At 41.8% G+C, this 24,794-nt stretch overlaps 1 protein-coding gene across 3 annotated transcripts in view; it reads right to left on the bottom strand.

Moving 5' to 3' along the window:
- The window catches only part of glis1a (GLIS family zinc finger 1a), a 46,571-nt gene that overhangs the window by 20,043 nt on the left and 1,734 nt on the right, over positions 1 to 24,794 (bottom strand). For 2 of the 3 annotated variants that reach the window (XM_011485979.4, XM_011485980.4), the window contains exon 2: positions 1,969 to 3,037. In XM_011485979.4, coding sequence (XP_011484281.1) covers positions 1,969 to 2,850 — 882 coding nt within the window. In that variant the 5' untranslated portion in view covers positions 2,851 to 3,037. Of the gene's footprint in view, positions 1 to 1,968; positions 3,038 to 24,794 lie in introns of those variants that run through there. The other variant, NM_001164879.1, reaches the window with a different exon arrangement.

Below are 24,794 nucleotides of genomic sequence, written 5' to 3'. Positions count from 1 at the left end.
TCTATGATGGAGCAGAAAATAAGTATTTGTTTAATAACAAAAGTTCAGCTCAATACTTTAGGTTAGTAATAATAGAGCTGAAATGTTTCCTGCAGGTCTGCAGCAGGTTTGCTTTGAAGCTGCTATTTTGGTCTATTCTTCCACACAGATCTTCTCCAGAGTTGAGATGTTTTGGCTCTGATGCTGGGCAACACAGACTTTCAACTCCCTCCACAGATTCTCTACTAGAATGAGGTCCAGAGACTGGCTAGAACCCTCCAGAACACTGAGATGCTTTCTACCTAGACAATTCTTCGTCACTCGGGCGATGTGTTTTGGATCTTTGTCTAGCTCTAGTTTATAGTGGCTGGGTGGCTCGGTTGGTAAGGTGACAAGCTACCATGCAGGAATCCAGGGTTCGATTCCCGGAGGGGAGTAAGCAATGGTACTGGGGGGCAATTACCATATCAATGGCGAGCAGTTAACATCACCCAGTGGGGGTCCTTAGGCAAGACCCTTAACACTACTGCCTCCCGAGCGCGGTTCAGCTGCAGCTCACCGCTCCCCCAGGGGATGGGTCAAATGTGGAGAAGAATTTCCCCATTGAGGGATGAATACAGTATAAATTTATTTATTTAGCTGGAAGATCCAGCCACGTTTCATCCTCACTGATGAAAGAAGGTTTTGGTCCAGGTCCAAGGTTTTGCAGAAAATCATCTCTGAGCATGATGTTTCCAACCCCATGCTTGTCAATAGGTTTGGTATTCTTGGGTTGTACCTCAGCATCCCTCTGCTCCAACACGCCAAGTGGAGTTTGTACCAAACTATGGTTTCATCTGATCACATGACATTTTCCCAATCCTCCTCTGCATTATCCAGATGGTCTCCGGAGAACTTCAGATGGGCCTCGACACGTCCTGGCTCAAGCAGGGGGATCTTTGGAGCTCTGCAGGATTTGAATCCATTAGGACATAATATGTTACTATGGTAACCTTTGTTACTGTGGCACCAGTTCTCTCCAGGTCATTGACCAGTTCCCCTGTGTATTTTGGTCACCGTACTAAAGTTCTTTTGTACCCTACCAGGTGAGATCTTTCATGGAGCTCCAGGTGGAGGGAGATGGTCAGTAATCTTGCGTTTCTTCCCTTTTCTAATAATTGTTTCCAACAGTTGGTCTCATCAAGCTGCTTGTTTATCATAGATTGGTTCATTCCTGTCTGGTTCAGGTCTACAACCTTGTCCCTGGTGTGCTTCGACAGCTATTTGGTCTCTTTCAGGGCTGGAGAAGTCGCAGTCTGACTGTTTTGGGGTGTGGACAGGTGTCTTTTCTACAGATGATCAGTTCAAACAGGTGACATTAATACAGGTAGCCTGTTACTTCTTCCTAAAGAAGTCTGTGAGGAACACAATTCTTGTTTGTTTGTAGGAGATAAATACTTAATTTTTTGCACCTTTATCCTAAACACAATGGGATTTCCTGGATTCTATTTTTAACTTTCTGTCTCTCACAGTTGATGTGATGTTATGATGAACATTATAGACCAAACTCTGCTTTTTAAGTGAAACTTGCACATTCAGCGGCCGACAAACACGTTTTTGTCTCACTGTGTGTCCAAATAAAAATGTTGTGAAAAATACGTATGAATCTTAAAGTTATTCAACTCTCACAAAGTGGCTAAATTGTCATCTTTGTCTTCTTGAAAACTTCAGAATCAGAAAAGAAACAAAGAAAATATTAATTTTTTAATAATTAAGATCTGGACAAAGCACAAAATTGACACTACAACGAAGCACTTGTGAATGAAGGCAGCAATATTGTTCCTTTACTCGACGTGACTTTTCCAAATGAAAAAAATATCACCAATTTAAAAAAGTGAAGGAAAGCTTCCTTCCTTTAGCACCTAATCCTAAAAGAATTTGTCAAAATGTTCTTACTTTGCCTAAAAGGAGGAAGAACAAAGAGGGAAACAAATAGAAAGACAGACTCACCATGCATTTGTTGGGCTTTTCTCCAGAATGGACCCTCATGTGGATGAGCAGTTTGTAGCGCGCGTTGAAAGGTTTGTGTCGCCGCACACAACCAGCCCAGAAACAGGCAAACTCTTCTCCTTTACGCTGGTCGATGTGAACCTTCTCGATGTGCCTCACCAGCTCCTCCTGGCTGCTGTAGGCGGCGCTGCAGTCAATCCAGTGACAGGACTGCTCCAGCTGCTCCAGGGTGAGGTCTTGCCCTGGACTTGCATTGTGCCTGGGGGAGTGAAGAGGGCTTTGGGTGCTGTCCTGACCCCTCTGACCTTTCATAGCATGGCACAGATGAAACAGCTCCCCCTGCTGGCTGCTAAACTGAAACCGTTCCCCTTTGCATGGTGGGAAATCATCTGAATGTTCTTGTTTGATGGAGTTCAACTCTTTTTGAAGAGCGTGTTGCCGTTGGTGATCAGAAACTGGCAAGCAAGAGGTAGGATAGAAAGATGAAGAAGAGGAGACGGTGGAAGGAGGAGAGCCAACGGACGCTGTTTTGGCACAGCTGGAGAGCATGTGAGAAACTGGATGGGGGGATGGAGGGTAGCTGCTGAACCTTTGGGAGCTGCTTTTGGTCTCTGTCTGAGCTGTGGATGGGAGGTTTCGCCCAGTCTTTTCTACACAGGGTCCAGCTGTCTTACAGCTGAGAATGGAGCTGAGGTCACATCCCAGCGAAGACAGGGCCAGCGAGGTCCTGGAGAGGCAGCACAGGCCTCCAGGGTGGTCTGCTGGCTGGCATAATCCCCCAGAGGACAGTGGAGACTGGAGATCCTCTGCATCTTCAAACACGCTTCCGAAACAAGGAAGAGTCAGCTGCACATCTGGAGGCCCAACATCAGGGGGCCACATGCTACTCACTCACTACTGTGAAAAAAGGTGCACAGTAACAATAATAATTCTGAATGGATTAAAGAACTCCTCAAGAGAATGAAATGTCCACAGCATATTCAGAGGCGTTCAGGTGTGTTGAACAAGCAGCTGTTGGCGGCTTCGGGTCGTCCCGGGTCACGTCCCGTGATCAGTCATCACAGGAAACCTGTGAAATAAAACACATTTTAGAGTTTCTCCAAAAGTATGTCATCACCTCCTGATCTCACAGACCTTCTTGACTTTAATTTAACACATTTAAAGGGCCTATATCATGCAAAATATATTTTTTCAGCTTTTAAGTGTGTTATAATGTTCATTCCTTCTGAAACAAAAACCCAAAGTGGTATTTTGATCAATTTTTGAGCATTCCTCTAAAAACCTACGCTCTGAGCACCAGCCCCTCCCAGTCCTCGAAAACGAGCGGGTTCTCATATTGTGATACAGACAGACAAGTGAGGAACCGCCCCTTCCAGGAAGAGTCTGCACTGCCAGCTCCGCCCCCAGGCTAACACACACACCCACTTTCTCCGTGGAGCTAGCGGTGATCGGCTAAACATTTTGTTTTTATCTGCACAATATCCACATCCATCTTTGCAAAAGTTCAGATGTTGTTTGTTTTTGTGGGAGAAACGTAGACATGCTGCCAAGGCCGACTTCAGGATGACGTCATGGAATGGGTGGCACCCACAAAGAGCCAAAGGCGGAGCCCCAGAGAGCGAAGCGTCCTACTTACAGGTTGGAAAAGAGCTGTGAAGATAACTTATATTTCATGAAAAAAATCGCTCTTTTCTTTGCCAAAGCTAATAATGGAAATTGTTTACCACAAAAGGCCAATCCATTCCTCAACCAGAGTAGGATCACATGGATGCTGGGGCCTATCCCAGCTGTCATTGAGCATTAGGAGGAGCACATCCTGATTTCAATCACTATCCCTTTTTGCCTTAAAAAGGCATAATCAGGATTAAAATACCACTGGAAATGCTTTTAACACATGAAAAGATGATCAAAGTGGGATTTAATAAACCCACACAGCTGCCTGCCTAATTCCCCCTTCATCTCACCTTTACAAGTTTCCTCAGAAACAACTTCCACAAATAAGCTACTTTATTTGATAGAATCTTCATTCTCTGTAAAATGTTTGCGGCTGGTTTAAACATAGACTTTGTGATGAAGATGTCAAAGTGGATGCTAAGAGCAGATGATAAATTTAGCTGCGACCGACTTTTAAGGGTGACGGATAGATAAAAGGATACAACCGTTGATATTTTCTAAACGTGAATCCATCGTGTCTGCATCTTTATTATCTGTGTTGTGAAACCTTTCGAGAATCAGTCGCCGTGTATCGGGCAGAGCGGCTTCTGGTTCGTGGAAACAACTGTCTACATAAATCTAAAAGTCAAGGACAGCTCCTGGTTTTGTCTGTAAATAGTAACTTCTTTTCTCTTTGAAGTTGAAGACCATTATTCAATTTTTCTCACTCACTCTTTTCTCCCCAAAGAAACTTTCCAAATACTTTTTTGTTTGTTTCTTTTTTATGAGCTTTTCAGCTTTGGGCTTTTAACTTAGCAACAGAAGAAGCCGCTTAAAGTAACGTAACGCGTCAAGACAGACGGATGTGGTGAACAGAATCCCAGAGTTTTCCAAAATAAAACTTCCTTCAGTATCAGAACATGAACAAAACCTAAAAAATCAAAGTTAGTGTAATTGTGCTTTTTTTTCTGTCTGCGGCCCGGTACCAAAAGGCCCACGGCCCAGACCGGTCCACACGGCCCGGGGGTCGGGGACCCCTGTCCTAAAAGAAGAGAGTGAATTTATCTTAAGGATTTCTCTTTTTTAAGCAGAACATTCCAACACTTTGACATTTTCAGCCTCAAACTGTTCATATGTCATCGCTCAGTTATTAGGAGCAAATGGACCATGGTGACCAACAGGGAAGGTTCTGGTTCTGGAGGCAGCTGCAAATGTTTTTTCAGAGTTTTTTCTGAGCAGCAGTGACAGTTTGAAATAATTCACTTAACAGGAATGAAGGCCACCCTTACAGCAAACAGGCAGGGGCTGCATGGAAACCATTGGCCTGGAACCTGCTCCACACGCCTGGTGACAGAGTAGAATCATTAAAGCACTTTCCTTTTCTGCTGTTCATGCAGGACAGAAACTCGAATAAACTGGAAGTCTAAAACTTTGCTTTCTCCACCCTGAAGACCTGCATTAGCTCTTCTTGTAAATGGTCGTTCATAAGTTGCTGGACTTAACTTCCACAGTTTTCTGCTATAATTTGACTTAATCTGCAGCCGGATTCCTGCCACATGTAAGTCATCAGAGAGCACCGCTGTGATCTCATCGAGATGGTAATTTTACGAGTCAGAAGGAAAGAAACTGCAATGAGGATGAGTAAGCTCATTTTTCTGCAGCTACATTAGGTGATGAGAGAGTCAGTAAATGTAAGTTCAGGCCCATAGTTTCCTGGTACCGTCGGCGGGTTTGCAGTTTTATGGCCCTTACCGTAAATCGCAGCAGTTCCCTGCAGAATAGTCATGACTGTGGTTAAATCTTAATTAGAGACGCTGCAAGTGTGTCAATGAACTCATCCGGATTATACATTGCCAAGCAGAAAAGTGGTTAGCTCTTAATAAAATACAACTGCAGTTCAATACACTTTGGTTTTGACGACTCAAACCGCTATTTGAGCTTTGATAGCAAATTAAACAGACTCCAAATGATTTTAGTGTTCATCATTTTCTCTATTGTTCAGTAATTAGAGGCTGGATCCAGCAGCTGTGTCTGCTGACAATAAACACGCTGGGCCTGATCCAGAGAGAAGAGGCAGACAGAGAAACTATGAAAAGTGTCCCACAAAGCCTGAACTCAGCCAGCCAACGTTACTAAACAGCAGCTTCATCTGATGTGGTGCCTTCTTGAGACACACTTGCTGAGGTTAGCTAAACACAGCTGTGACATTTCAGGACAGGAAAATGTGTACTTTCCTCAAATCCAGGCACTTTGGTTCTGGACTTGTCCTAGCAGGTTAAACTGAACAAACTTTTAATAAACGTGACATGAAACCGCAACAGCAGGGATTTATAACTGCATTTTGTAAAAGAAAAAGCTATCTTAAAGTAGATCACAGATTGCATCACAGGAGTTTGTCATTCAAAGCTTTCCCTTTTAGAACTGACCAGGACTTTAACTGTAATCTACTTGCTTTACAAAAATCCAATTTTTATGACAAGTTATAGTGGAAACTGTTGGTGTGTGCAGCCAGACCCCTGCTGCTTTTACAGCCTGTTTCCATTTTTTTTTTGCATCGTAATAAAGACGGATTGTTATCACCCCATTCTGCAGAGATTTAGTGATTTTCAGCTCGTTGTTTAGAGTAAACAGAAACTAAACACTGACATTAGTTATGCATCCATGAGACGAGCAGCTGCATCGGTGGAAAAACTTGAATAAATCTATCTTGTGCACAACCTAAAAAAAAAAAAAACTGCAGACAGAAAACATTCAGAACCAGCTGTTGAACATAGCAAAACTATTAGCGTCTGCAAATCATTTTTATGCCTTTTAGTGTTTCAGTCACATTAAAATAATCCCGGCCCCTTTAAAAATAGTCTCTTCTGCAGCTTTGTGACTCTAGGCGAAGGTCCAGTTCAGCGTTCAGACATGCAGCTTGGACGCTGCTGATCATTCTTCATCGCTCCCATTTTTCTGCTGAGAGCTGTCACTGTTAAACAGAAAAATGGCAAAAAGCCCTTAAAAAGTTCAAGTGTGTAGGATTTATGGCTATCTACTGGCAGAGGTGGGACATTATATTTATAACCTACCCTAGTTCCTTTTAAACCAAGCATTTAAATCTGTGTACAGAGCTGGTCCTTCCAGACTCGATTACATTGAACTGGCATGCAGCCTCCACATCCCAGTGCCTTCACACTGAACCTTCACCACTCTATTAGACTGTGGCATTTAACTTTAATGCCTAAAGCACTTGGATAACTGTGACCTAAATTATGTTTTTTATTTGACTTTAAAACTTTCAGAACTTCCAGTAATAAGCTACATTTCTTGGGTTTCTGTTTTTAAAATCTCTGTAAAAGATGAACCATTAAATAAAAAGGTTTATAATGTTAACAGAATATCATGGTGTCTGTATGTGAAGTGTAGTTTAGAGATAATTTCTGAATTATTACCGTTAAGTCTTCAGGTACAACATGTACCTGACCTTTAACCCAAGCATAAAACTTTACTACATTTTCTTCGTGAGTTTTGAGAGATTCCTGCTTTGAACGATTAAGTATGTGCCAACAAATCCAGCTTTGAAACGAAACACCAGTATTTTCCAGTACGTTTCAGTTTTTCACGTTACGTTTGTAATAACATAAAAACTCCCAACACCTAGCCGACTCCACGTAAAAGAAAACATTCCAATTCCTGCTACTCCTTTCCCAACTTTGACTCACTTCCCTATAAAAGATAAAAGAGGCCAGAGCCCAAAATCTGAATAAATAAGAAGAAACGGAGTTTAAACTTTCACAAACAATTTGTACTTCAAGTGAAATGTTTGAAATCTTTATTATTGTGAAGAAACCACACAGATGATCAAGCTAAAGCTCAGAGCCTCAAGAATCAGTGAGACTAAAACCTTTATTCATACCTTTTGTTACACTCTTTTCCTTTTCCCAATTAGTTCCTGCAAATGTCTTTTTCATGCCTCCTTCAGTCTCTACTCCAATTCCTTTTAACAGCCTCGCCATCCTTCTGCTGCTGAGTTTAAAACCAAAGTGTTTGTTACAGAATTGAACCAAATTGTGAGGAAAGTGATTTGTTGCATCTCTCCTGCATGTTAGCACATGTTTACGTTAAAGGAGTCAAACACGTGCAGAATTTAAGGATTGATTTTTTTTAATTGTTTTATTACATAACACATCACTGCAAAATCAGACTCCCTAGAAATAAGTCAAATTATCCTAAAATTTGAAAAATGTTCTTTAAAAAAATATCTGCCATTGGGGTTAGAAAAGAGGTCGAATTCTTACTTAAATAAAAAATTCTAGTCACCAAGACGTTGTTTTCTTGAGCTAAGAATTATTTGGATTCTGAAAACTGTCTTAAGATTTTCTTCTTGCAAGACAGAAAATAAGACATTTTTCCTGAAATAAGGGTCATTTTGACTTTTGTCAAGATTCCGTTTTTGCAGTGTCGGCTTAGTAAAAGCCAACTGAAAGGTTTTTCTTCATTGCTGTTCATTACTTGCTAATTAGTAAATTAAAAAAAAAAAATTCTGAGATTTTAGTTTTTGTTGTTGTTTTGTATTACACAAATCATACATTAAGCCTAAACAAACCGTGATCCAAAAATCAAGGTTTGAATCAAATTGTGGGGAAATGAATTGTGGCTCCCTGCTGCTGAGCCACATTTATTTCAATAAATAGTTACAATTACCTTACTATCATTTCTAAGTCAGTGAATGCGTTCCCATCACACACATGCACAAAACGTTATCGAAATTCTAGAAATGTTGAAAAAACACAATTTTGCAACTACACTCTTTCCATTAAATCATAATTATGCACAAAAAAGACCCAACTCACGCGATAAGTCAATCAGAAACACGGCGACGGATGTGAACAATCTGAATGACAGCAGATACATTCACATTTCTGCCACGGCACTAGCACTCATCATCATCTTGTAAACCTTGTGCTATCCTAGGCACTTTAACATTGGGAGTTGGGTCATCTAGACCCACTAGACAGTGCTCTGAACCTTTTTTCTTCAATGATTTGTGATCTTCTCTGGTGTACATGGATTACATGAAATCTTTCCACCTTCATCCACCTTTGTCATGGTAGGGAGAACACGTCAGTGTAAGGGTGGGGTCATCTAAGATAGCACAAGGGTTAAAGGAGACGTCGGCGTCCTCTTCAGGCCGTGGAGCGGCGAGCTCCTGACACAAGGTGGGAGGGGCTACAGATGAAAGCCATTTTGGGAAATGGTGGTTGGTGATTTTACAGAGGAGCTGTGGATCCAACAATTCCACATGACACGCTCCAGTTTTGATGATCTGCATGACGCTGTGGGACTTCCTGTGGCGCCCGCTGCGCAGCACCCAAGGCCGCCAGTTCCTACCAAGAAGCGCATCGCCATCCGGTTGTTGGTCACATTGCAGTTTTGAGGAATATGTCAATTTGACACGCATTAAAAACCATCTGTTCTAAGCGCAAAAACCTTTTTCAATAAATGCAATTTTTTAAAAGTTGAATTGTCGTAATTCCATTAGGCAGATTTATCATCGTAAATCCAATTTGCATACTTTCACAGTCAATGGAAATGCAGAACAAAATTGTTTACAGTAGATTCAATAGAACTTTGTTTTGGGGGTTTTGTTTATGGAAAATCTTTGCAACTGCAACAACAAACTCATCCAGTAAAAAACAGAAATGGTGCAGATCCACCCGGACACAGCAGAAGAAATGAGAGTTTGGAGATATTGATGGAAAACCTAAAGAGAGCGTGGCTGAAAGCTCCTGTGATGATTCTGTAGCTGCTGCTCTGTGCTAGTCTGCTGCTAAATGTGCTGCAAATGCAAGCTGAAGAAAAAAACACACAAAAAAAACACATCGTGAGGCAACATTCTAAAAAAAAAACGGGCTGTGTACAACAGAAGGGACTCTAGAGACAGACACAAGCACAAGTTTGCCTTTTACACAACGTCAATGTCAGGGGACAAAACATCTGTAGAAGCAGTCCTGCAGCTAAAACAAGGACTGCAAAGATGCTTTTTTTAAAAGCAGCACAGGAAGTGACGGGAAGAAAGAAAACAGGCCGAGCAATCAGTCACACAACGTGTTCTTTACATTACAAATAACCTTAAGGTCCAGGTGGTTACAGATCTAATTTCTCTGCTTGACAAAACAAGCAAACACAACCAAATACATAAGCAGCACAAATTACAGAGGAGATTTAGAGTCTCTGTGGGGTTAATGCAGAGTATGGACGATTTGATTCAAATCACAATTTGTGGTTACCGGTCAGATTCATATTAGTCCATATTAGTTCATGTTGTTCAATCCAATTTACTGACCGAGAATGGATCCAGAACATCTTTAGCCAAAACCTCTTCCAGTGAGATTCAGACAGAAATTCCTGCTACTGAACAGTGAAGTTTGCTAGATTCTTGGATTTCTTCCAGATCATCAAGGGTAAATGAAATCTGTGTCCAAACTAACAAGTAAACTAGAATTAATATCAAATTATTTCACATTTTAGTTTCCTAAAGTTCAGTCCACTGTTGTTTTTCCACATCCAGAGAATCCAAAGGGAACATTCTTAGAACATTCTAGAACTCTGGATGGTCACATGACTTTATTCAAACTCTTTCCACACTTTGGACTGGAATGATGGACTGGTCCGTTTTTGCGACATCATCACATGTCTGTTGTTTGATGTGATGCACTTGGTCGTTTTTACCTTATAGTCAAATGAACCAACACCACTTCAATCCAAATGGTATTTTCCAAGATCGAGACAATCGATTTATAATTTTGGAACAGTTTTTTTTTTCCAACTTGTCCTGTCCAACAGCTAGGCAGGCAGATGAGAGCTGAGGGCCTCTTGTGTTGGACATATTTTACTTTAACAAGAGGGGTTATTAATCTTCAGACAAACCAAAGGTATGACTGAACAAACCCCTTTTGTAATTGAGGCCAAACTTTTATTCATTTCAACCATGATTGAAAATCTTTGGTGTTGGACCGGACGGAAAAGGAAAGAAGGGAAGAAGAGGGAGGGATGTCAGAGGGGGGGGGGGGGGGTGATAGTGAGAGGGGGGGGTTAAGACCATGAAGCAGCATAAAGCAGACAGGTTTACTGGTTGTTTATCATTACGGTACAGTTCAAATGTAGTACAAAAAGGGCGGGGCCTGTTCACACGCACTCAAATATTATCAACACTCCTGCTAGCTGCAAAAAAATGTTCACATGTCGACATGTACACAAAACAGATAGTGTTCACGAACGCATACCTATGCCTTTAAACCAACTAGTGTGAAATCTTTCATTCATTCAATCATGCAAACTATAAGTGCAAAGTGAGCTAACACCTGTGCTCAGGTGAGTGTTTATGTTCTTCTAAAATGGATGGTGGAATGTGAAAAGAAGGAGGAGGAGCGCCCAGCCATTCCCACACCCAGACCCCCGCCACAGCAGCAGCGGCAGCCGGAATTCCCCCAACGCCACACGGGAACAGGCAGGGAACGACCGCCCCCCGGGCGACCAAGACCGCCACCCAGGCCAGGGCCAGCAGGACCGCCGCGAGGCCCCCAGAGCCAGAGAGCAGGGAGGCGCGGAGGGAAAGAGAGCGCCGCCCCAGCCCAGCCAGGAAAGCAGCCCCCCCGCCGTGCCGGAAGAGCCCAACGCAGGGCCCCACCGGAGAAGGACGCCCACAGCCCCAGACGAGCACCCCACCACCACCCAGGAGTTCCGGGCATCCCCCCGCCCCAACCCCAGGTACGAGCCAGGACCCCCCAAGGGAGACCCGCTCCGCACTCCAGGCAGCCACCCACCCGGCCCACGGTTGGTCCAGGGAGGAGCAAGGCAGGAGGGGGGAACCCCGGGGAAAAAAGGGTGGCCCACAAGGGGTGTTATAAATATGGCCCGACCAGGCTCGGCCATGTTGGAAGTTTGGCGGGGCCCAGCGCCCAGGGGCAAGGACCAGGACCCACCCCTCAGGGACACGAACACCCCCGGCTCAGGTGTAATATGAACCCCCCCACCGTGCGGAGAGAGCACCGCCGGGCCCAGGGAGCCGGCACCCAAGGGACACGGCCACCATCGCCAAGGGGCCCGCACCCCCCACCAGGGAAGGGGTAGGGGACAGATGGACCCAGGTCCCACCTTCCTTGCAAAATGTGTGTGCGTGTATGAGAGGGTGTGTGTGTGCATGTGTGTGTGTTTATGTTGGAATGTATATATTGAAGGGGGAGGGGTGTGTGTACTAAGGAGGGTGCAGTTAAAATTGGCGAGTAGGGCACTAAGGGGACATCTCCTGATTACTCACAGTGATGTCCCCTCACCCTCCCCACCAAGGGGCCCTAAATGTCTAAGGTGCGGTTAAAATTGGCGGGTAGGGTGCCAGGAGGACATCTGCTGCTTGCTTGCAGTGATGTCCAAGCACCCCCCCTACCAAGGACCCTTCATGTCTAAGGTGCAAATAAAACCGAAAGAAGGGGGGCCCACTCCATACGGCAACCATAGGAGGGGGGCCACTGCCAAGTAGCCCCCCCCCAAGGCGCATCGCAGGCTAGACCCCCCACCCCCTCACCCTAATACGAGGTTATATGAGGAAGGGGGTAAGTTGGGGACAGCTGGTAGACTGTTGGAACAGTTTTTTAATGGTAGACGTCAATTCGATTTGATTCAACAGCTTGCCTCAGAGAACTGTTAGGGGTGTAACGGCACACGTAGTTGATGCGATCACGTTTCTTTTTTTTTACTTTTTTTTTCACTTTTGTACCGTTTTGGTTTTTCTTTTTTGGTTTTGTTTATTTTTTTCCCCCCAAATGTATTAACTTTGGGCCGAGGCGGAACTAATGTTAACCAGTTAATGGTAAAAGAACAGAGACTGGTTCTTTTATTAACCCACACGGAGGCACTGAGGGTCTAACGGGGAAGTGAACCCCAAAGGAAGATCCGCCTTCGGCGGAGAGGATCTCCCCTGCGTTTTCCGACCACAGTCAGAAACCTCATTGCAGGAGTTTCAGCAGTTATTTGGTGACGGAGGTGACAGTTAGCATGTCAACAGTATCATGCGGACACGAGTGTCATGATGCCTCTGGGAGTCCTCTCCTCCCCCCTCCCTTCTCTGCTCTGCTTTCCAGATTGGACCCAGTTGGTGGCACTCACCTCATCAACCTGCCAGCTCTTCTTAAGAGGATCTTTCTCCAGCATTCAGCACCAGTTCGTTGCCCCTCTATGGTGCATTACCTGGTCTCTAGTCTTGTTTTCTGGTTCACGGTTTCCATGCTTTGTATTAATTTTAAATTCTCCACCTCATCTACAGAACAGTTTCCACGAGTGCCGACCTTGGTCCTACACGAGCAGACTAAACGTCACCAAAGATCCAAAGCCTCCAGCTACGCTACAACTCCCCTCCATGCCTTGACTCAACTCCACGCCACAGCTCCCAGTCGCTTCACCAGAATCACCACCCCATTGGATATATAACCTACATACTCACCCTCTAGTCCCCGTCCCATCATCACAACTTACTGGAACAATAAATCTGTTAATTATCCATTTCGTTCTCCTGTGGTCCTTCCGGGTTCCAGCATCTGGGTCTGCTCAGCCTAGCTGATCATGACAGCCAGGCTAGAGCTGGAGGACCCCCCCCCCCCCCCCCCCCCCCCATCTCCTTACGCTGTCCTGTGTGGGAACACTTTGGATTTGTTTGGATGAACATTAAAGAGAATTGAATAAGTCAAATGCTGTGTTTCAACATTTTATTGTTACTTGAAGATAGCGTATGCCACAGTTAACACATCTAATCTGTTAACGGACTTAAAACGGCATCACGGACTGTAAAAATTGGGTCTAGGCCAGTGTTAAGTATCCAAATAGTTAATAGCTAATAGTTGTATTGTATATAGCAGATCACCTACATAGGTCAATTTTCTTATTGTTATATAAAACAAATAAATGCATTTTGGAAGAATTTTTTTTTTACCTTTTTTGTACCGAAAAAATACCCAAATTGTATGGAACCGAGCCCTATGAAATTCTGAACCTAACTGAATCGAGATTTTAGTGAACCGTTACACCCATACATTTCAACTGTTACCCGTTTGACCGATTATCCATTGCTTTCTTGTTCTTCCTTTGAATAAGAAAAAGATTAAATCACATTAATATTAAATATAAAAACAATATACAGATGTATGGATTTAAACTTAACTTGCATTCCTTTAAGCAAAACTAACTAGAAATATTCTAGAAAATAACAAGTTTGGGGATTTGGGCTCAAACAGTGATTGGAGTGTTGACCTTGACATCCTTGAAGTTTGAAGCAGAAGGGGTTTGATGCACATTTGCATCACTAGGTGTCATGGGGTGACCCTCTGCTTTCAACGTCTTCACACAGAGAAAACATGACAAAGATGCCAGCTAGCTGTGGACTTCTATATAGGCTTTTATAGGTTTTATTGTCTTTTATTTTGTTAGTTATTCCTCTCTAAATGTTTTTTTGTTGGATCAAGCATCCATACTGATCCAATAACTCCAATTTTTCAGGATCACTAAATCCACAGTAAATGCAGAGGATTTTTCGTGTCCACTCAGAACTATTATGCGTCGGCCTGGTCTCACTGGAAAACATGTAATAGATACTTTTCTCTGTATTTCCAAAACAGTGTCAAAATCAATGATTGTAACAGAGTGCGATTCCAGAGGATCTTGAGGCTGTTTTCTTTAGGGCAGCGTCCACATGACATGATGGAACGAGCGAGTCAGAGTCAGTAAAAAATTGAGCCCTGTTTTTTGTAACTTTAACTGTGCTTTTTTTTTTTGCTTAAAAGCTGATCATTTAAGAGCAAAAGTGAAGTGGAAAAGGTAAAAATGCATGGAGGGACACAGAACAAAGGCTGCATTCCAAGATTCAAAATTGTATTTGTCAAATATATTTTAACATACGACACAAATTACTGTCCTCACAGTCCCCCCAATCTTTTCTTTTTTTTTTGGGAACACATTTACCCAAAATGTAAGCTTACTTTGTGAGGAGTTAGTGAAAGAAAATATATACTACAATGTTTAGTTTATTGTTTTTTAGGCAGTTTTTGTGTTGTGATCTAAGATGAAGAAACTAAAGGTTTCGTGATAAATATTTATTTATTATAAACTTTAATGTTCAAGGCTTAGTGTAACAGGAGATTTGTTTTAATGATACACTTTCAACTTGTGTCAGAACTTCACAACAGAGTAAAAACTCCAAAGAAAAATGTGTTTTTGTTGATAAAGTTCTCTTTCACACTAGACTAGTCCACACCAGTTTCTTTCCTTTGATAGTTTAGTTGGTTTGGCAGGTGAGACAGCACATCCTACTCAGGTATGGACCAAAGTTATCTGATTTACCCCTAGACCAAGAATCTTTATTTGGTTGCAAATGAACCCAGTGGTGGTTTAGAAACAAAGAGAATAGGAGTTTCCAACATAAAGCAGATTTAAACCAGACAAAGACAAGCAAGTCTATATTAACCTGAAGCTCAAATTCTGAATAAAACATGTAACCATCAACCATCTTATCTAGAAAAGGCCAATTTTTTATTAAATTAGACTTTACTCAAAATACTCAAGGATTTAAAGGGTCAATATCATGCTTTTCTTAATACATATGATAATATTTTACCTTTGGCACATTAAAGAACAATTTTTTAAATAAAATATGAGTTATTTTGGCAGAAAATTGTCCTATCCTCGATCTCAGCCTTTCGCTCCTTGCGGTTGCCGCCCATTTCATGACGTCAGCATAGAGCCGGGGCCTCAGCAGCGTGTCTACGTTTCACCCATGAAAGTAAAAAACATCCAAACTTTTGCAAAGATGGATGTGCATATTGCTTATATAAAAGGAAAGCGTCACCGCCAGCTCCAAGGAGAAAGTGGGTGTGTCTGTTAGACTGGGGGGGGAGCTGGCAACACAGACTCTACCTGGAAGGGGTGCCCCCCCCGGTCATTCTTGGAGAGTGTTTTAGGGGAATGCTCAGAGATGCGGGAACGGATCAAAATACTGCTTTGAGGTTGTTTTTTGTGATGAGTTAACATTACACGTGATACACTTAAAAGCTCAAAAAAGTTGATTTTCCATGATATAAGCCCTTTAAAGAAATGTTTTTCTTGTGATAAGAAACTATTTTATGATTTCACCCTTTATGGTGTTGGGCATTAAGTCGGTAAGGAATGGCTCTAACTTTTAGAGTCTCCAGTATCATGAAGAATTCATCCACAATCTTCCAATCCCAGAACAGAAACTCGACAAACTTTTTCTTCCTCCTGGTCAGAGATCAGTTCAGATCTTCAGCACCACCTGAAGTGAGTGCCTGTTGTAACTGCATGATGCTTCCCAGCAGTTTTATTCCGTTTACTTGAAAGTGCACTAAACCAAATCAAGGTATTACATTTTTCAGCACTTATTCAAATCAAGTCCACTAGACTGTTCAAGTCTGAGATACAATGATGTCTTCTGCAAAAACAGAAGCAGCAAAGCTACTCCTTATGCTTTCAGATGACGGTAAAAGTACAACCTTGTTTGAATGTTCCTTTTTGAGTATTAGGTATTCTTAAATTTACAGCCATAGCTCAAAGAGTCCCAGTTCAGTCATAATAATTGGTGTTTTTAGCTGTGTAAAATGTTCAAACAAGCATTAAATGATAAACTTGTGCTCTATTGCATAAGTAAAGATGACTTTAAGGAAGTCCTTTAATTTTGCTAATTGATTTTGGAAGAGACACTGACACAAGAGGAGGAAATAGTGGTGTAAAAATAAAAAAGCAAAGATAATCCCTCAGGAATGAACGTTTTTATATTCAGCACGGGGTCTCTTTTGTAATCTAAAATGCAGGAATTTCAGCAAACTACCACTAGATATTAGTGCCAAAAATATCATCCAAACCCTGAAGCCGCCGGGGAGAAAGGGGGGGGGGGGGGGGGAATTTTAGGTTATGAGCCATTTTTCTGATAACCAGGTTTAAAGGAATACTTTTACAAATGTGCTGAGAGTCACTCCAAATTTAGAAGTTTGATTACCCACAGGCAGAGTAACATGAACTAAATCATTCCGGAATAGAAAACAGATTCTTCATTCACAGCTTTATGCATTCTGCTGCTCCCCAGCTTTCTAAAGAGCACTCCTGACTTTAGTGCAGCCAATTCTCCTGCACATTGATAGAGTAAATCCAAATTTCTTTAAAAAACAACCTTGTAATTAGGAGAAAAGGCTGGGCTGCAGATAAATCATTCCTACCTGAGAGAACATTTACAAGCAGGTGTGAATTTGTGAGGACCTTTGATGCCAGCTCCAAGATGGCAGGAAATTCCAGTGAAATGAATGTGACTCAGTCAAAACCACAAAACAGAGTCTTTGGCTCAGATACATCGGCAGCACCTATAGAAATGGGAGCAGCTTCCTGCTAAAGTCTGCCGAAGATCCAGATCCTGGTGACTGGCTGTCTGTCCAAGCGCCTTTGGCTGTTTTGTTAGTAAAAATCACCAAAAAAAGACATCACTCACATCTGTGGCTTATTAAAACCAATCTGTGGTGAACCATCGATATATTTTAGGATAAGTCAGAATCTCCAACAGTTTCCAGACATTTTCTGCATGACATCACAGGATAGCTTTTAAATGAACAAAACCTTTATTGCTTTGGATTCAAAAGCATTTTAATAGGATCCAGTATAAACACAAAACCTAATGCTAGTGCATGTTAGGAACTCTGGGTTTTTAAATATTATTGCTAACAACTAAGAATAAACTCACCGGATGCCAAAATTCAATGCTTTAGATAGTGCTACAATGGGATTTTTAAAGTTAAATAGAAAACAGTTCAAAAGTTTTACTCACATTAAGGTTACTAAAGTTAAGTTTTAATGTTATTATATTCTTTCATTTTGGTGACTTGGATTTTTACAGGGCAGCCTCCTTTATTTTGTGTTTGATGAGCAGAAGGTACATTTTTTAGAGGCCAACGATTTCCATGAACTCTAAATCCTATTCTATTTCTAAATGTTTCTAAATCCAAATAAATTCTAGAGTTTAAAAAGTTTGCTTGTGAAATGTTTTCAAAACGTCTTATTTTTATGACTTTAATTTGATGAGACTCAAAACAGTTTTCGCTGTCGTAGCGAGCACGCTCGCCCCAAAATGGAGCAGAGCAGGGAGACTGTGGACCGCCCAGCGTCTTTTCTACGTCGCAAATATGATCTTTTTACGAAATCATTTTTTCACCTGCTCCTGATTCTCAACGACTTGTATGAAAAAAAAAGACTCAGAAATGCAAATTTATTCTCAATTTTCTTTATAAATGCCCTCAATTGAAATGATCAGAAAGAGCATGTTAAAAACAGCCTGTTTTAGGATTTTTGTGGGTCTTTAAGGAGAATGATCTACTTCTTCTGTTATGTAGCAGGGAACGTGAGGTCAAGGTAAAAAAGAAATTCCACTGCGACCTAGAGGACTAAAATAACAACGTCATTTCAGCAAAAACCACTTGTTAATTAATACAGACTGGTTTAAGGTCATGTTTTAATTTTTATGGTGCTGTGATATAAAAACAGGATGACCTCATTCCTGTTTGAAGGAATCTATTTTCTGTCTTTTCTTCCACTTTCCTCATTTGTTTTTTTCTGGCAGAGGGGAGTCTGTCTGCTTTGCATGCTCTTCTAGGTGGCATCATTAGTCTTGACAGATTTCTTTTACATTTAGAGCTGCATGTTTTATAATTGTATGTTAGTTTTAGATGACTCCCAGTAAAAATACTTCAGCTTTATTGCAACAGCTCTCCCCACACTGACTCTAGTTCTGTCTTCATGGTATAAATGTACCAAAACAAACAAGAGCTAAAACGGCGTTGTGTTTTTACTGGCTGTGCTCTATAAGAGTTAAGCTATATTTTAATTTCCCCAAACAAATGAGGTCAGCTTCTTAAAAAACTTTCTGTTTTCAAATTTATTTAGAAAAAGTTTTAAATGTCAAACTTTTTCATCTTTAAAGACATGTGACACTCAGTCCCTGATTTTATCTATTAAAGGAACCAATTCATATTTATTGATGTGGTTCTGCAATGAAGGATGGTTAAGACTTTATGCCCTGCAAATTTCAATTATTTATCTCACCACAAAGAGTTGTTTTTGGTTACAGCACATTAACACATGGTTTTAATTAAAAGAATATCGAAGCATAAAACAAAATAGAGGCAAAAAAAAACGTGTTTAAAGGAGAGTGAGTTTAGTGCAACATAAAGAAGATTTGGCAGACGCTGATCACATTAATAAATACGCACTACTAAAACCATGTCTAACAAACAGGAATCTCTCAATTTATTTCATGTTAAGGTTTCATTTCCCATAAAAAAATTGAAACACCTCACATGAGAGTGCTTGGATTTCAGAATAACATGACCTGAAACAATTGAAAGAGCAGAAAAGAGGTGAATACTGGTCAGCCCTGGTCCTCATGAGCCACAATCCTGCATGGTTTCTACCTCTACTCAACCATCTTTCTGCTGATTGGCTGCCTCCACATCCTGAGTGACTGAACACACCTGGGTTGTGTCCGAATTCCTTCTCTACTCACTATACAGTGCACTATGTAGGACGTTCACTATTTTGTTGTGCTGTCTGAATCTACAATTCCAAAATGCAGTTCCCCTAAAATTTCCCAGAAGTCTCTGCGAAAAACCAGTGTGTATCTAGGCTCACTAGATCAGCAAGTATAGACCACAATGCGTTGCATTTGAACAATTTTTGCCCCAAAAATGTATTTTTTTAAATAAACCCTTAACATTTTCATCTTCAGAAGACATTGGACTCATAAATCATCGTCGCAAAATGCTCATATCAATTATATTTTAACCTTGTGAAATTAATGACGTCATAACCGCCATTAGAAAGAAAAAAAGTACTGAGCATGTCCGATTTGCTTTTAAAATTAAGGGCACTACACAGTGCTGCACTATATAGTTTTTACACAGGTATCAACTCACCTTCAGAACAGAATTGAGTAATGGTTTTTTTCAACAGTAAACAAATTCCCTATACATTTACATTTGGAGTCATGTTTCCTGCACCTGGTGTGCTTCCATATTTCCCACCGGCACAATGACTTTTTTCATCCCATATTCACTTGTAAGATGGCCAGTGGGTTGTCAGTTAAATTCCCACAGATGAAACGAAAGCTGGTTTCACCTGGAGCTCTCTGATGCTTCTAGCGTTTACCTTGATCTGAATATTTCCAGTTTAGAAACCATTTGTTCCTCAAATGCAGTCACTGAATTTTCCTTTAAGAAAATCCTGTCTGTATCAACTTATCACTGCTAAACCATGCATGGGCATGAAAAAAGGCACTGTGCTGAAGGCTCCTCCTCTGTTTGGGAAACCATTGCCTGTATTTGAGAACTGGAGTGAGGGAGTGTGACATCACCCTTTGAGAATGGTTCACTTCGAGCTCCAGGAGTCAATGCTGTCCCAATTTTTTCATGATACGGATGCCGCCACATTGGAGCCAGAAGTTGTCAGTAAGCCCTGATTGGTCGGTCTGAGTCGTCAATTTTATGGCAGCCAATCTGGCCAATCAGGAGTGAGCTTGTTGGAAAGCCACACCTCTACCACGTGAAGGCGTGCCCAAGAGACTCATGAGACCACCTACTTTTATTGAGACATCTGATTGGTCAGTTTATTACTTGAATCACTTGCAAGCCCAACAGAAAATGTGAGGAATATCAAGAAGATGTTAAAAAATATGTATCAGACTCAGAATTATTCTGACTGAGTAACAGCTGTTCATTTCTCAATAGATGTCTTTGGGATTTTGGCTTCTTGAAACCAGTAGTTACTTCCTGTTTGGAACACCAAGGGGGAGGGGTCACTCTGTCCAGTTCTCAGATGTAGTCAATGGGAAAAATACACAAGATTTAAGAAACAAATCTAAAAAAAAGGTGGTTTGCAAGTCAAATTTCAAACCCATCAAAACTGTATTTGGCCCTTCTCTGGATGAGAGCAGACACGCATCTTGAACCTAGAGGAGGCTTTAAGGCCAACAAAGTTTAGATAGTTTAGCACTATCCAAGCAAACATATAAACTCAACTTCTGCAAAGCAATAGAAATTGTCTGCTTGTTCAAATAAAAGAATAAAAAGCAAACTGTGTGCCTGTGTTGCTGAAACTTCTAGGTAATCAAAGACTCATCACATGTAAGCCCCAGCTTAACCCAAAACAGCAGGTACCAAATGTTGCGGTTCCTCAAAAGACCACTAGCTGGTTTCAGGAGACCCTTTTACACTCTTGCTTTCATATCTGCACTCTGTGCAGCCTGTTGTGTTATATGCAAGCCTAGGGTTGAATGAGTTAGTTTAATTGAAAAGTGGCTGAGTGCCATTGCCTTACATGATGATTTTCTAAATGTGAAAGAAACTTTTTCTAAGTTTCTGCATGGCCAAGAGTCTGATCTGTGGAGGTCTGAACACTCTTAGGTGCAGATTATTATAGACAAAAGCAACAGAAGGACAGACTATATTTTTTAATCAAATATCTGACGGCTGTTGCTATTAAATATCAAACATTTGTGTGATATTTCCACAAATGTTTGAAAGTTAATCAATAAATCATTTAGCCAAGGTGTAGACAAAGGGCTGCATGTGCTTTCAAATATAAACTTTGGAGTATAAACAAATACATGTTTCTGTAATAAGTGTGATTTTCATTCATGTGTTTTTGAAAATGTCCTGCAGCAATAATAACGTGGCATCAACATGTACAGATAAAGTACCCTCCATTAACTGGGATTTCTTTACTCTAATTAACTCCCTAGACAGTTCCAAGAAGAAAAATGTTGATTTAAATAGTTTACCAAGTAAACAAAAGTCATGAAAGTGTTGGCCTCGGGCTAATACACACCAGAAACCATGTTGAAATAGTTTCCTCTGATTCTTGTTGCAGGCAGCATTACCCAGCCTGTCACCCATGGGTGTTGCTAAAGCGCAAGCACCTCCAGCCAGGAATAACATCTCAAACCAAGCTGAGCTCTGCCTGTTGGGTTATCACTGTCAATGTTTTTGAAAAGTACCGCATGCAGCTGTTTCGTTAGCATGCAAAGCAGTTGTCAGAAAGCAACACTTCCAACAGGATCTACATGGAAAGTGACAAAGTCCGGCTGCAAGCTGTTATTTAAAGAACTGTAACAAATATGAGTGTGTGAGGAGGTAAATGCACCTATTGCCCAACACTAATGAATGTCATACGATCAGAGGTGTTTTCTGCAACTTTAAACCCTGATGAAATACATGAGGTCATCATGTTCTATGTAATGTAAACACGTGAGTTAAAGGAAGCCTCGAAACAAAGCCGTGACTTTCACTGACCTCTTCCACAGACTGGAGGGAATTGCAGTAATGAGTTGATTCCATCCAAATGTTGCTCAAACTTCTATCAAATTTGCAAAATACTTTCAGCAAAGAAGATAAATGAACAGGCTTTTCCACAAACTTCATTCATTTCCTCATGTGAACATGACAGCGTTATGCATTGAAGTAAGAGAACACAAAACAGCTGTCATCATTGCATTTGCATTCTGCAGGACTTTTTCTACACACTCAGCATTTCTGTTTCTACTTCCATCCACTCCATTTTTACCACTCGTGTTGGGTTTGGGTGGTGGGGAGGAACCCCAGACCTCATTCCCACATTTAACTCTTCCAGGAGGATCTCGAGGTTTTTTTTCAAGGCAGCTGAGGGAAATACAGCATGTCCTGGGTTTCCCATGAGGCCTCTCTCTTCCTGCTTAGGCCTCAGTCTCAACTGCCTTTAATTGGTGGATATGGGCTGTCTGCAGGCAAAAAATTGGTCAAACTTGTACGGGCCATGCAGGTCACCCACACAAAATTTCAAAATCATAAGACCACTCGATGGTGAGCGTGTAGAGTAAAAATGTTCATGCTCAGATTTTCTACGGGCGACAGGTTGTCATGAGCATGTAAGTGTAAGTAAGGGTAAAGTAGACGAAACGAGGGCACGCTGCACACATTTTTCATGTTTTCAACCCTTCCGAGACCTGTGCCCTGCCCAAAGGGCCCATCAGACAACCAGAGAGTATTTTATCTGGATACTTTTCATGGACGTCTGGGGCCATCCTACAGCCACTTAAGTATCACATGCACACCCCGTGCGTGCAACATTTTCCCGCAGTTAGTAAGAAAGCAAGAGTATACGGGTCCCTTGCTAATGACTGAAGAGCAGCGTAAAGACAACTGTATGATTGCATCACCCTTATGTTGGAACGTCCATTATCCTTACAAAAAACACACTTACCACACGCACAACAATGGTACAATCTATTTCCATGACACCCTTTAAGGTGGCCGCACAAGCCACTAGGGAACTGCAAGACACACCTGCGCTCGCCTTAAGAAGCAGCCGCTCTTTTCTACAACCCTCCACGGGCCCGGGCAACCTAAAACCCGCAGGACGCAAACAGGTCAGCCCCCATATGGGCGCATGTGACTAGACTTTAGACAAACCTCTACTTAAAACAAGAGGACCTGGCTCCAGACACCAAGATGGCGCCCAGATATCATTAGCAGGAACCGGTAGTTCACGTTCTGCCCCCCCTCTCCCTTTCGGTCCAAAAAAAACGTTGTTTTTTGTCGAAAAAGCTTAATTTAAGTGCCGACCCTAACAGTTACTTTTTTTATTTTTTTATTTAAACTTTTTACATCGGAGATGTCTCTGTCTAAACTTACTTTACTCTTTGACGTGACGTAACTGCTTCAGTGGTCAACGTTAATCAGCTGATCGACAGAGAAGAGCGGTTTTTGGCTGGTAAGCAACGCTTTAAAGCAGCTTTTCTCCAATATGCAACACAAAACTCATACAAAGTGTTGCATACCGGCGCTAAGCCGCTTTCCTCCACAACTTAATAGGCTGATTCAAGTTGATCACGTCAAGGGTTGAAAAGTTACGCTTGTTGAAGGAATGTAAACACTGGAGCTAAAGCTCTGGTGTAAAAGTTTTAAATCCTTTTTGAAAGGAATCAAATGACTGACGTTTTTGCCCCATTCGAAGCTCATTTTGCACACTTTACTGTTTGTTAACATTAAAACATTTTGATAAAAGTGCTGCAATTCTGAAACCAAATAGAATTTCCGACAAATGATGTCTGGACGCCATCTTGTCTGCAGCCAGGTCAACCTCACTAAAAAAGCATCCAGGTGCATTTTCACCAGATGGCCAAACCACCAAGAATGGGTCTTCTAGATGTGTGTGGGTTTTTTTTTCTACAGGCATGCTGCCGGCGACAGGTCATAGTGAACACTTAACACCCACGTTAGGTTGAGTGAGGGTGAAGTACGTGAGGCACAGGCATGTCGTACAGATTATTCATTTTTTTCAACTCCCCAAAAGTCTGCAAACCCTTAAGATACGGCCGCTCCTCTCTACGACCCTCTACAGCTCTGGACATCCCAAGAACATGCAGCACCTGTACAGGTGCATGCGACTAAGGCTTGAGTGGATTTGCGTTTACCTTTTTGCAACCACAGCACATAGGCAGAACAATGGAATCCAGAGGGACCACACACCCTTTAGTGACTCTCTCATCTACTATTTCAACATTGCCGGAGCAAGTCAGGGTGCTACAAGTAGTCCCACAACTGCTTTTCATCTCCTACCCTGAATAACTCCCAAAAAAAGTCCAACTTCTCAAGATTTCTGGTCACAGAGCCCAGGCTGGGATGTCAGGTGAGGTTACGAGTAATCAATAAATCATTTAGCCAAGCATCACAAGCATCCACAAGCTAAAGCTCCTTTACCACCAGAGATGTTCCAACAGCCAGTTTCAGTAATCGAGGTTCAGAACCACAAGGCCTCTGCCTTCAGCCATTGTTCAATGTTAAACGTTTAGGATTTTCTCTTACAAATGATACATGGCGTGCACTTATGTAGCACTTTTCTACCTTCCTCAAAGTGCTTTGCAGTCACAGTCCCATTCACACACTGATGGTGGCTCCACTGCCGAACACTGGCACCAACCCATAGCCTATTCACCAGGAGCAATGTGGGGTTCAGTGTCTTGCCCACGGACACTTTGACACATGGCAGCAGCCGAACCTGCGTTCCTCTGACCAGGGGTCGACTGCTCTACCTCTTCACCACGGTCGCCCCACAAAAAC

Source organism: Oryzias latipes, chromosome 17 (genome assembly GCF_053564925.1).
Source record: "Oryzias latipes strain Hd-rR chromosome 17, Olatipes_Hd-rR_3.1".
In the NCBI taxonomy this organism is placed as follows: domain Eukaryota; kingdom Metazoa; phylum Chordata; class Actinopteri; order Beloniformes; family Adrianichthyidae; genus Oryzias; species Oryzias latipes.
This window is presented reverse-complemented; position numbering and strand designations above follow the sequence as displayed.